This window comes from Echiichthys vipera (genome assembly GCF_963691815.1).
Source record: "Echiichthys vipera genome assembly, chromosome: 15".
NCBI classification, from domain to species: domain Eukaryota; kingdom Metazoa; phylum Chordata; class Actinopteri; order Perciformes; family Trachinidae; genus Echiichthys; species Echiichthys vipera.
Window position 1 is genome coordinate 27,758,483 of NC_139840.1, and position 14,041 is coordinate 27,772,523.

The following is a 14,041-nucleotide window of genomic DNA, read 5'->3' on the forward strand; positions in this document are numbered from 1 at the left end:
AGTCGGTGTGTTAAAAAAAAGTTTTGGAGTTGCTGTTGAAATAATCCAGACAATGTAACATGATATCACCAGGTCACTGACTGTTTGAAAGGAAAGGAGGATTTTTGTAGTAAGATATTGTTTTGGACCTGAGAAACATATACACACACACACATGGTCCTACACAGCCCCATGCAGGTACAGGGCCAGGAACTTGTTGAACGTTTCGGGCTTGTATCCTGCCAAACCAGCTGGTACCTGCAGGGAGACACACAGGAACCAATCAGAATCACTCAACTTTACTCTGCTGCTCTTTCCGTTCATTTTCGCTGTCGTCCTATCATGGTTAGCAGAACATACATATTAGGTGCATTTATGGAGTAAAGAGGTTTGGTCCTGCCAAGCTTCCTTGCTCCACTGCCTGTTCTTTAGGTTAGTGGGAAGAATCCCAGAGTAAAGGCCTTTACACACCATGGGTGTGACAGATAAACGACCCGATTATGTGAAATATTCGTACCGGCAATGCAGTCAGTAGCACAGTCTAGGGCTTTTATTGTGGAAGATAAGAACAGAAGGAATGGATCTGGTATGTGTGGTTTGAAGGTTGAAAGGAGTCAAGTTTGACCTCTTAAATTGGGACTACAGAGCTTCTGTGTTGTTTTAGAATCCTCCTGCCTTTTATGTGCGTTGTGAAATCTCAGACGATCGACCTCATTCCAGGAAAAGTCGCTTTATTGCTGCACATTATAAACATTCTTCGTTCTGCGTGAAAGTACTCTGTGTTGTACAAAAATAACAAAAATTATATTTACACGCAAATTAATCCAAAAAAGGCACCCGATATATTAAGTTGTACTGAGTTGCAATAGTAGGATCCCTTGTTTCTAGCGACCTCTTTGGCAGTAAGATGTAACTGCAGGTGAGCCTGTTCTTTCAGAGCACCTACACACCTACACACACACCTACACACACCTATACACACCTATACACACCTACACACACACGTTCCTATTACACTTCTGCCCTTACTACAAGCCTGACTCAGATGTTGGAATTTCCGATTACAAGTGAACGCAGCATTACTAGGGAGGGAATGTGCTTTCATTAGTGATCAATCAATAATATCGATAATGTATCACATGAGAAAGTAATACAATTTATAGCCATATCAATATTTTTTCCCACCCCTATAAAAGATGGTGAAAGACTGCACATCACCCACTAAATGACTGTAAAGGTGTAATAGTATGTAATATTGTGATTTGCTGAGGAGGCAGCAGTGTCGATGACAGAACGTCACACTGAGCTTGGCAGTGAGTCACAGATATCAACAGACAGAATTCATACCTTCACCATCTTCTTCTTGATGAGTGGTCGGACCTTTGCAAAATCATAGAGCTCAACATCTTCATCCAGCCACACCTGCATGGAGCACAAAGCATTTCAGAGAACGCACAAGGAAGCAACAAACATATTCTTACGTCATTACATTGAAGGGAATTCTGATTGATATGGGAAACTGATAAACTGACTTGTCATGTTTCATTAAACTGTGATTTGATGTCCTGGGTCTTCATATAGGTTTCCATATCCAAATAAAGAGTTTAAATCAACGCGAGTGCTCTACTATGAACCCTGTCCCTAGTGGCCACTCTGCCAACTGAAGTTTTCGGCTCTTCCTTATTGGATCAAGCACAAAATCGCTGTGGTTGGGGCTTGTGAAGAAGTTGTAGCTTGCTCTTATTAGGAAGGTGCCACCTGTAGTCTTGAATTCACAGCAATTACAATCAATTCCAACGGCAACCTGGAGTCACAACTAGGGACGCACCAATATGGACATTTTGGTCGATACCGATATCCGATATTAATATTGCTGTTATGGCCAATGACCGATATTTTCATCATTCATATCATTATATGTTAAAAATAGTTTCTAAGATGATAACATTTTGTATGGACTGAAAACCATGCAAGCTGAAATTTTTTTATTTTTAAACATGTTTTATCTCCAAATAATCTGGTAGTAACCTCTTGTTGTGGCATCTTTGTTGTCACACCTAACTGTGTATGTCTCTCAGCCGAGAGGTGGTAAGTTGAGAATGGCGAAAATGTCAGACTATTTTCCTTCCAATTGCCACACAGTCAGAGATGCGTGGCTGGCTTAACACTCCATCATGCGCCGCTAGCTGCAGAGTATGAGCCATGCAGCCCAGGCTTTTAACGCCGCGCCCGTCCATTGCCCTCTGCATACAGTCAAATGCACCAGCTATGGCAGCCCCCGTTGGCGAGCCTGCAAACTCTTGTGCGTGCAAAACAGCTCTCTTCATCTCAATATTGTCATCAATCTACTGAGCAGTAAGGCTCAACATACTCATCTGACTTGCGTCCGAACTCCATATATCCGTAGTGAAGCTAATGTCAGTTACATTGTCCAACAATTTGAGGATATGCGGGGCCACGACTTCGTGCAAAGCAGGGAGGGAAACGACTTGGCAGGTTGTAGCGGGGTTCAATGTGCTCCATTGACCACTGGAACCCTCGGTCGGTTAGCACAGCAGCTAAATGTGCTTCTGCATTTTAATGTTCATGCCTTGTAGTTCAAATATAGTGAGTATTGTTAATAAATAAGAGCTGTTTTTCTTGAACAAGTTGTGTTTGTCAATATTAGCATTAGGGGTGGTCATGATTACTCGACGATAGATTAATTTATTATTAAGGATTTCGTTGATGACATTAATTTTTCATCGATAAATCTAATGCAGGTTCTGTTGCGTAGTGTGGGTCATGAGGAATGAAATGAATTTCATTATGTGTAAGCAATTAAACATTTTACCACACGGGGGCAATGTTTGAAAAAAAGCCACTGGGAGGATCTCGGCCCTCCTGAGTTTCTATCTACTTCAAAAGTATTCATGAAGAGGATGAGGTCACGGCGAAGTGTGGCGTGGGATCATTTTGATTTAAAAAATGACTTAGTTCACTGCAAACACTGCGAAGCTGTGTATAAGTACAACACGGCCACGACTCAAATGATGTACCACTTGAACAACACGCATCTGACCCTGGTTAGTAGCGGTGGATCCCACGCTCAGTCTCAACCTAGCATCGATGTTAGCACGGCCACGGAGGAGCTGCGATGCACAACGAACGGATCTGCAAGTTCATTGAGATGGATATGCTGCCGTTAAGTATTGTCGAGGACGAAGGTTTTACAAAACTGATAAACTTATTGGAACCAGCATATCACATTCCGTCTCGACGTACCATCACCCGACTGATAGAGACTCACTACGAAGAACGGAAGCAAGAGCTGTTAAATGAATTGAGCACAACTGAAAAAGTCGCTCTAACAACAGACTGTTGGACCGCGTTAACAGATGAGAGCTACATCACCATCACCTGCCGCTACATCAGTGATGACTGACAAATGAACTCAGCGGTCCTTCTCACTGACAGCCTGCCAGGACGGCATACAGCTGACAACCTCGCGGAGAAAATGAATGAAGCTGTAGAGCAATGGGGCCAATATTGGGGCCAATATTGTGGCTGCTAACAGTCCCACCAGAGTGAACTGGATTTCTGTTGACTGCTTTGCACACAAACTCCAGTTGGCCATAAACAACGGATTTGCACTGTATCTGCATCGGGTAATATCAGCGGCTAGTAAACTTGTAAGCCACTTCCATCACAGCACCGCAGTAACCAATGCATTGCAAATGAAACAGGAGCAAATGGGCCTTGCAACCCACCGGCAAGGCCCAAACACAGTAGAACTCCGTGTGCGAGATGTTTGATCGGCTGGTGGAGCAGCGATGGGCGGTTGCTGCTGTGCTCTCGGACCGAACCGTGAATAAGCTTCAAGATGCCAGGATCCTGGAATTGAAGGATGAGTACTGGCAGATGATGGAAGACACACAGCCTGTGCTGTCAGCACTCAAATGTGCCACCACGGTTATGTCTGCAGAGAAAGATGTTTCCATCTCGAACACTTATCCCGTTACTTTCGGCCTCATCAATATCCAGCTCATGCACAGTGAAGAAGACGGGCCCAGACTCACCGAATTCAAAGCAAAAATGTGAGGTCCTCCATCATCAAGCGAATGAATGTAAGTTACACTTTTTTTATTTTAGCTTAAACTATTTCCGTAATAAATAGCGAATTGGGTTAGGCCTAATTACACTCATACGTGCCTCCCACCTGCTTTGTGTTGCCTTTTTAGGTATAGCTTTCTTTTTTATTGATTCCCCTATTATATATTTACAGGTTCAGTCTGATGAGTTTGTGTCATCTGCCCCAATGATCTCATGAATGCTGGACCCTCGTCACAAGCACCTGAGCTTTCTTAGGTCAACACAGAAAATGGCTGCTAATGTAAAACTGATTGAGCTGGGAAAGGCAGTGGAGATCGGTAGGGTGGCTATCCCAGAGGCTGGGGGAGACGGGAAGCTTGGGTTGTCCGACACGGACGAGGGGAGCGCAAACACTGGAGTAGCGGCCTCTCAGTCCCAGGTCTCCGCTATGACACAACTCCTTGGGGAGCACTATACCACTCAATGCCAGTCTGGCATCAAAGCAGAACTTCAGAACTTTCTGAGGGAGGCCCCCCCACCCCTGGATTGCACCCCTACAAGCTGGTGGAAAGTGAATGGAATAAGGTTCCCTCGGCCTGCCAAATTAGCACGGAGGTATCTGTGCATCACAGCAACGTCGGTCCCCTCAGAGCGGGTGTTTTCAGCGGCTGGACTGACGGTCACCAGGCTGCGGTCACATCTGACTCCGGAGCATGTTAACATGCTCATCTTTCTCAACAAAAATCAGTAGACTGGTGCTGAAGATGTATGTGCGTTACTGGTTCTTTTTTTCTGCAGCTTTGTTAATAAGCCTAATTCATTGTAACAATCACCCTCTTTCTCGACTGTGTGCCTTTGGTCATTTTTGAGTTAAGTTTGTCAAAATCTGTCCAAACTAAGTAGGCTTGGATATATTTTTGGTTAAGTTATAACATGATTGTTTGTTTGTATTAATATTAGTATTTTTATTTATATTATTATTATTATTATTATTATTTTGGGGAAAAAACGAGGGTCTGTTTTGTTTATGAGCACCAGCAGGTTAGCTGCTTTAGAGCACAGTAGCGCATATCAAGTGTGACCGTTGCATCAGGAACTTCCACATGAATTTTTCATCTAATAATAAAGATCTAAATGTGGAAAAAACACTGTTTTGTGTTTTCATTGCATTTTGAATGTAGTTAATTTTAATTAAAAAATATTAATGATTAATCGAAAATCAATTGTTAATTCTCCCGACGATCGACTAAGATAATTTAATCAAATGCCCATCCCTAATTAGCATTAACATCTGATATATGTATCAGTGGTAGCTGCTGGTCTTTCAAGGAGGGGAAGCTAATTTTCCCGGCCTACATCATAAATATGTTTGTTTATTTACATGTAAATTCTACCCTTCGTTCCTTTTCAAGAAAATGATCTGTGACCTTGTCGTACCAACTAGGCGTCTTTTCCAGGGACTTGACCACAGGCCTTTGATGCTTTTACAAACACATTTATGAGGGATGCAAAATATCGTCAATTATCGTTATCGGCAAACTCCTAAAAGAAATTAGGATATTGATTTTTGTCATTATCACATACCCCTAGCCCCTAAGCATTCAGTAGACAGGTAGAGGCCCTTGATCCTGAACTAGACACCCAAACTCAAGTCTGATTGAAGTCATTTTACATCCCTTTTCAGAAGTTTCATCATCTTTTTGTGGTGTTTTGCATCTATTTTTAGTTGTTTTGCACCTACTTGTAGTCATTTTGTGGTTGTTTTTAACGTTGTTTTGCATCTCTGTGATTGTTTTGCATCTATTTTAGTCATTCTGCGTGCTTCTGGGTGTTTGTAGTCATTGTGTGTATGTTTTTGATCTATTAATGTTAGTTAGTTGCACATGCATCATTAGTGTCTAAACGTAATACCTGATATGGGTCTTGGGCTTGTGCGTGTTGAATTGGCTCGAGGGCGCCCCCTAGAATATTTCAAAGTCACTGCCCCCACCTTTAATGCATGCATTTTAGGCAAACTTTTTCAAACTTCTCTAAGAGAGATTATCAGATTAATTTCATATTTTCTTGGTATACTCCTCATAGTCTGATTTAAATGAAATGTAGATGGTGTGGCCTACATCTGATATACAGCAACATGGTGTATCATTAGTGTATGTTCTCTGGTGCCACATAGTGGACATCGGAAGAGAAAATATAAATCCATAATTTGCAGTGCCCAATGGCCGATGCAGAAAAAAATGTCTTGGGTCACTCATGCAGTGAGTGATGCCCCACCCCCGCCCCCACGCACATGGGATGTGAGGGCCCGTTCAATGCTGCTTGTAGCTTTAATTTTTTATTTGTATTTATTATTATTATTAAATTGTATCTGTTTATTCATTTCATCCTTTTAATATTTTTTATTTATACTTACTTATTTATTCATTATAGTAAGTAAGTAATATACTGAAGTCTGGCCACTTGAACTTTCTCACAAAGCACCACATACAGCTCTTAATAAAAAATATGAAGCACCTGGTTCTTGATGCCATCATCTCCTGAGAGATCTGTGGTGTTGAGCTGGAAAACCATGAACTGGAAAATTCTCCCGTTGGTCCCCACTGCCTGTACTGTTATAGGACGATCTAATGCACGCTGGGGCTGGGGCTGACACAGGTGGAAAGAGAGAGAGACAGAGAGGAGGATGATTATAGAGTTTGTGAATGTGGATGAACAACTGGTAATACAGTGTTAACAGATTTGCAGTGTATAATAATGGCACCCTGTTCGGTGATGTGTGTGTCCTTACCCCATACAGTTTGTGTGCGCGGACCAGAGCGTTTCCAAAGGTGAACATGAACATCTTGGCTCTGAACTGTTCTGGCCGGAGTTTATATTGAGTACCAGATCCCTCCAGAAAGTAAACTGTGTGTGCATGAGGATAAGGGTATCCATCCTTGAAACCTGATTGGATAACAGAGACGTCACTTAATTAGGCCTGAGCACTGGACAAACTCACACTCTGGGTGCAAGTCTCCTCATTGCATCCACGTTTCCCTGACATGCATCTTAGTCCTTCCTACCAGGGATGCATAAAGAGATGGAGGAAACCACCAGAGGAGTGAAGAAACAAGGAAATAGGATTTGAGACGTCCTTTCTTCTGAAGCGTCACACAAAGTGACGTCCGTGTTTGATGGCAGCCGCAGCACATTAGATGTATGTACATGAACGACGCAATGATTTGAGTCTGTGTTTATTGATATACTGATGGTGAATTTGTAATTAAATAACCCAGATTATATGTCTTGCATTCTGATCAGGTGCAGCGTGTAATTAAATAAGTGATATCCAGCAAGGGGGCATGTTGGCCAGGAAAAGACTTCCATGAAGGCTGCTCTCGTGTATCCTCGCTGGTCCGTCTCATGACCGCCGTAAAGACACGCCAATCAACCAATCATAGCAAACTACAGGCAATGGCAATATGCAGGCAATAAAATATGCGCCTAAAACAGATAAATGTCCCGAGCTCTAGCGGACTACTACTGTGTTTAACAAGGAGTCAGAAGCCGCCTTCTGCCGAAAGCTGCCCACACAGTCACACAAGGTGCGCACATGGATGGAAACACAACAAACCTTTTCAACCACCTAAAGAGACAGCACCTAAACAGTAAACGGCGAGGAAACCAGCCACACCACAGCAGCAGAGGAAACAGGAAGCTCTAGTCAGCTGTTTGTTAAATGTCCATTGGCACAAGTTGGCAAAATTGCAAAAACTGATTCATATCTGTTCATTAAGGCTCTTTGGCCTAAATGCTTTTTTATATATATTTCTTTCTCTTCTTTTTACATATGGAAATACTTCGGTTGCACTGTTCAGTAACGTTTTTTATATGTTCAGCAAAATAATTAAATATCAATGAAGAAAAAGCGTGATAAAATCATGCTTTTACTGTAAAAAAATAATTGTGATATGTTTTTTTTTGCCATGTCGCCCACCCCTAGATGTACCCCGTGTGTTTTACCTGGACACAGCACAGTACAATCAGATTGGGATTTCTGTGACATAGGACTAGGGGTGGTCTCACCTGAGCAGGCCACGTCCTCCTTGTACACATGTACTTTCTGCAGGTCGATGGTGGGGGAGACGGGATAGAAAGTTTCCAGGACATGCTCTGCTGTGTCGTGCACTTCCTGTTTCCCAGAAACCTCTGGGAGAGGATCCATGCAGTTATGCAGTAAACCATTCTGACCTCTAATCTGGAACAGGTCCTCACCTGGTGTTAAAACATGGAATGACAATTAAAGTCTGTTAGAATGCATTAGGTGCGTTCAGATTTATTATTCTTATTTCAGGCAGCATTGATCCATTTTCAAGACCTGTTTATTGTCTCTAGGGACGGCAGTGTTGCTCTATCTTTCAGTCGGTCCACCTTTTTGTTCCAGACTGACTCATCTCAACAACTAATTGATGCTAATCACGGCTAATTGATTGCCATAAAAGTTTGTGCAGACACTCATGGTCCACAGAGAATGACCACAAAGACAGTGCTCCGCTGACTTTTCCTCTGGCACAACCAGCAGACCAGTGTTTTACTCATCCTGTGAAAAATATTTCATCTTGTGAAGGGTTTTAAATTGTGAATTGTTTACATACCATCTGCACAGTATGTATTCTTCTTCTTTGTTGCTTCATATTGCTGCCAACTACGATCAGTGGAACAGCGGGAAATCATCAGCAGGAATGTGTATTGTGCCACCTGCAGGAACCACTTGAACATTGCTCCAAAATCACTAGTAGTAGTCAGAACCTCCACAGGGTGCCTTTAAAAGGCTGACTTCATCGGTGTTCTTTTCCTGGCTGTTCAAATGGAAATGCCAACTCAGCCTTAGCAAGAAGCAGTCACGCAGGTTACCACAGTAAGCGTATCAATAACGTTAAGAATAATGCACTAGCTGAGTCAATGTTAGCTGTGCTAAGTTTGGAAATAATGATTAATAATAACAATAATAATAATAATCTAACATTACTGCTGGACGCCACGTTCGGCAGCAGTAGACTAAGTAGAGGTAAAGTGATTGTTTTTGTAAGTGCAGTCTGGAGGATTTGAAGAGAGAACTATTAAGGGGCCCTCTATCACATGCAGGTATTTCTGAAACCGTGTGAGTCCTTGGTGAACTTTCTGGAAAAGTCAAGGTCCAGCAGTCATGTGTGGACAGGAAAACAGAGGAAAATTGCAATTTCTTGTTGACATTGTTTGACGTCACACTGCGCGACGGTAAACAGTAAGTTGTATCCATGGAGACGTGTGGAGCGCTCTAGACATGAGCAGCTGACGGAGTTGCTGTTGTGGAATACCGAGCCCAATTACTGCTGCTATTTAGCAACTTATCAGCACTTTGTGCCTGTCTGTACTACTACTCAACCACATCCAGCAACAGAGGCGTCAGCATGATCTATTAAGATAATAACAATCATTATTTTGAATAATTATTTTTCCAGCCTTGTGATCGGCTAAAATGGCCTTCCTGTTAGGAGTGCTATTGCCAACTACTGCTTTGGCATTTGCATGACACTGTTTAAGGTGGATTTTGCGGTTTCACATGGACAAAGATATTTTTATCACACCGGTGGTGTGGACAGGAATTTTTTTTTTGGTTTAAAAAATACCTTGTGTGGACTAGGCCTTAGAGGCTTCAGTTCTCTGTCAGAAAGGGCTGTCAGACAGCAAGGTAAGGTGGTGAAAATGATCTAAATATAGTGTACATTTAAACTGATAGTGACCTTTTTAAGTGGTCCATTTTTTAGGCAGCTTAAATACAATGTGCTGCTGCCCTGTCCACAGCAGTACATTGCTTAGTGGCTGAACCAGCACTCCTGTCTGCTGCTCCAAACTGGGGCTGTGCAGACCTCTATCTACGTTACTGAACTGTACTGAAGCATACAGATCATACATAAAACCTATGTCAGGTCAAGTAGGAAAAGCTACCGAAAAAAATAATGGACGCGCCCTTCACACCAGGTAATCCAAGGGACGTATTACCTCTTGTCCATGTGGCGCCCAGTGAGTATTTCTCAGCAAAGATCCTCCTTCCAATTGCCGGGTGGCTGGACTGCAGAGTTGCACACAGATGGAGCAGGTTCAAGAGCAAAGTGTTGCTGGAAAAGGAAAACACACAGTGAGAGAGGAGAAATGCACACTTCACACTGGCCTTATTTTGTGTTAAATAGATAATTCATAAGCAGTCTTTACTAGTCAAGTTACTTTGATTTTCAAATCCCAGTTGCTCTCTTGCTACCTGGGGCTCTTGGTGTCATAAACCCATGCTACACACCACTCTGTTGCTGTTCCCCACCTTGTGTGGAGTGCAGCTCATTCTTCTGATTGTGTCGAGAGGGCCAAACTCCCTTTACTTGGCTGGACCTACTGGATGTACTACGAAGCTGGATTAGTGGGTTAGCAAGGTATGTTGCGCTCAAAGCCTGGGTCAGCTGTGAAATGAAAGTCGCTCTCTTTTAGCGTCACTGTATCACCATGGTAACTTGTGCTTTCAACCAAACCTGGTCTGGAGGAGGTTTTCAGCTAAGACTCAGAGCTAAGACCTAGACTTTTGGGTAAGTTCGGCTTCTTAAAGCTAAGCACAGCTTCCTAGCCTTCCTTTTATAAGAGATACAGGTTTTCATCAAAGGGTGTTCTCTGTTTGATCGTCCCTGTTGGACCTTATGTTGGCAATGTTACACAAAGAAGCCGTGCACTTACTGTTGCTCTTGTGTCTGTGTTTCACTGCAATTCTTTGTCACGGGTACATATCTGCATGCATTTGGTGATGCCAAAAATCTGAGCAAAAATTCAGTGTATAGTGCTATCCGCAAGGTTGTAGCTGCACTCAGTTCATCGCTCAATATATTAGTAAAGTTTCAGAGCAAATAAAGCAGGTTGGACGTTGCTTTAGCATTCTAAAATCATCATCACTCTATTGGGATTAATGCCGAACATTTCTGCATTTTGCATTGTTATTTTTAGAAGATATGGAGAATCTTTTCACTGAAGAATTTTCATGATTTCTTTTCCAGCACTCCTGCCTAGCCTTATTATGTGCAACTGTGTAGCCCCTTGCTGCTATTATACTCTTGAACTGCACATAGGAGTTCATTATAATGATCTGCTCCTCTTTAGTGAAACATGCAGTCCTTGATCTATCCAAAGGGGGAGTCAAATGACGACATAAGCACCCTTTTTATGAGAATGTGCATTGAAACTAAAGCAGAAACCCTGGCTTGACAAATTGACCCTTAAGTGAGCTTTGTTGCACCGTTTAACTCTGATTGCCAGTTTCATATTTGTTGATCCCGGTTATCCAGAGAAACCCTGGGGATGTTCAGCGCGCTTCGTAGTTTACCCTTCTTGTAGGCAAATTCCACACTTTCACACTGAAAGTGGCACTGTTGCAGTTTAAACATTACTTCTGTTCTCATAGTGAATTTAAATGTGGGCTCATAAACACTTTGGGACGATCCAGTTTGGGAGATTTTTACACAGAAAGCCTGAAATTGCAGCAGATTTTCTGAAACTTTTTAATGCAACTTGCAACCTTTTTGTTGTTGTTTTTATAGCTGCAACAATTAGTCGATTAATATAGTTTAGTTGGCGACTATTAATTTAATCGCCACCTATTTTGACAAGCCATTAATTGTTTTGAGTAAAAAGAACAAATGTGCACCTTTTTAAATGTTGATCTTTCTGCTTTATTTCCTCCTCTTTGACAGTAAACTGAATACCTTTGAGTTATGGACAAAACAAGGAGTTTTGGACGTCATCTTTGGGAACGAATGATCCACATATTTCACCATTTCGATATTTTATGGACCAAAAAACGTGTTGATTAACTGAGATAATGATTAACCGATTCATTGATAATGATAATATCTGTTAGTTGCAGTCCTAGTTGTTTAGCAATCCAATGCAATGACTTTAAAAAAGTTTTATCAGTCCCACTGTCCACAAAAAGAAAATGTACTTGGGGTAATAAGCTAAATGTACTTTGTGGCGACACACACCTGTACTTGTCTTTGCCTGGTCGTTCTTCTGTCGTGTCCCAGAAGCGGGCATGTTTGATGGCGTTCTGCACACGTTCGTCCTGATCTGGAATCCGATTGGCAGGATTCTCTGTCAGAGAGAGGAGCTGAGGTGGCAGACCAGAGATCAGTTTGGTTTTGGTCAACCAAAGAGCCTGACGCACACCTGAGCCACAGAGAGATGAAGATGAAAACTATTGAAACTTTGAGGTCACTTCCCCTCACATGCAGGTGGATCCTTACTATAGACAGCACTTATGAGACAAATGAGTCACTTTTTTTGTTCTACAGCCTGAAATGATAATACTTTTAAATGAAGATATTTTTCCAGTGTAATTTACACATTTTGCCTTACAACATTCCAGTGAAACAGTTCTTTCAAATTTTCTGAAAATGAATAAAAAATGAAAAACTAGAATAGCAGGGTATGAAAGTGATGAGTCCCATGAGGGTAACCATTATATTGCTGCTGCTTGTTTTTGAGCCTCCACCCACAGATGTTGTCCAGGGGTAACGTTAGTGGTGAGTGACCTGTTACCTTCCAGGGGGCTGGTCCTCTGGTTGTACACATAACACGGTTTCTCTTTGAACAGCGGCATCTCGTGAGTCGGAGGAGACCTGTAGTGTCTCGGGTCCTTGTAGTCCCTCTCCCAGTCTTTGTTAACGGGCTTTGACAGCCCCGGCACGTAGTGCATTCTTTCCCCGTAGGTGACCATCTCCAGCCCGGGGATCTCCACTCTCGCCGTGAATTTGCGCGCACGGGGAACCTTGTTAGTCAGACAGCGGCTGACACCGAAGTGTCTCCGGGCCTGGAGGTGTCCGGCTCCTCCATGTGTGGACAACCGTCTCAAACCCTTCAAGAAAACGCTTTGAGAAAGCAACGGAGCCGCCTTCTTAAGACACTGAGCACTTTCTGGAAACATGTTAGCTCCTAGTTTAGTACTTCAATATAAGCTGTTAACCATGACCTAAGTCATTGCCTTTCAGTAAATGCTGCTGCAGTGCGCCGCCATGTTGGTCTTCTTCTTCTTCTTTTTGGATTTTATGTCGGTTGGCAACCAGCTGGTGAATTGCTGCCCCCCTCTGCCTCGGAGAGGGGATCAGAGGAGGAGGAGGGAAGGAGGTGGTTCCATAGACATATAAAGACATAGACATATATTATGTCTATGGGTGGTTCTTCTTCTTCTTCTTCTTCTTCTTCTTCTTCTTCTTCTTCTTCTTCTTCTTCTTCTTCTTCTTCTTCTTCTTCTTCTTCTTCTTCTTCTTCTTCTTCTTCTTCTTCTTCTTCTTCTTCTTCTTCTTCTTCTTCTTCTTCTTCTTCTTCTTATTATTATTATTATTATTATTATTATTATTATTACTATTATTCTTCCTTTGGTGCATACCGCCACCAACTGTATCGGAGTATGGAACACTACCATCTATGTCTTTTTACATCAAAAGAAAGATTAAATCAAATAAATAGTTAAATAAATAAAATCATAAAATCATAAATCAAAAAAAAAAAAAAGGGGGGGGGGGGGTAAGTTATATATCCCCAAAGCAGTTTCAGTCAAAAGCAACTGGACTTGGTTATTTGTCTATGAAGACATTTCACCTCTCATCCAAGAGGCTTCATCAGTTCATGTACGCATCTGACCAGGCTGGGACTGGACCAGGACAAGGACCAGGCAGGGACTGGTCCAACTGACTGGTGTGGAGATCCAGGTATTTAACCTCTCACAAGGCAGATGATGTGTGATAAATCAATTTTACATAGTGATGTTATGAATGCTTTACGGCCACCAATTGTCACAATCTGCAACCCCCATGTGAGATGGTTGCCAAAGATGGCCTCATCAAGACAACAGCAGAAGGAGAGAAAGAAGGAGACTGGGACAAGATCCAGAGGAGTCGTGGTTGTGTGTTTCTGGCTGGGGTTTTCATGTTTCCCGTAA

The 14,041-nt window shown here is 42.3% G+C and overlaps 1 protein-coding gene across 1 annotated transcript; it reads right to left on the reverse strand.

The window, feature by feature from the left end:
- Window positions 1-13,112, reverse strand: mrpl37 (mitochondrial ribosomal protein L37). The gene is made up of 8 exons (XM_083927935.1): window positions 12,643-13,112; window positions 12,087-12,270; window positions 10,072-10,187; window positions 8,116-8,304; window positions 6,839-6,993; window positions 6,565-6,696; window positions 1,327-1,401; window positions 1-237 (listed from the first exon to the last, which is right to left on the reverse strand). Exons 1-8 carry the CDS (start codon window positions 13,025-13,027, stop codon window positions 160-162), a joined length of 1,314 nt encoding a protein of 437 aa, XP_083784061.1. The 5' UTR covers window positions 13,028-13,112; the 3' UTR covers window positions 1-159.
- Window positions 13,113-14,041: the final 929 nt, after the last annotated feature.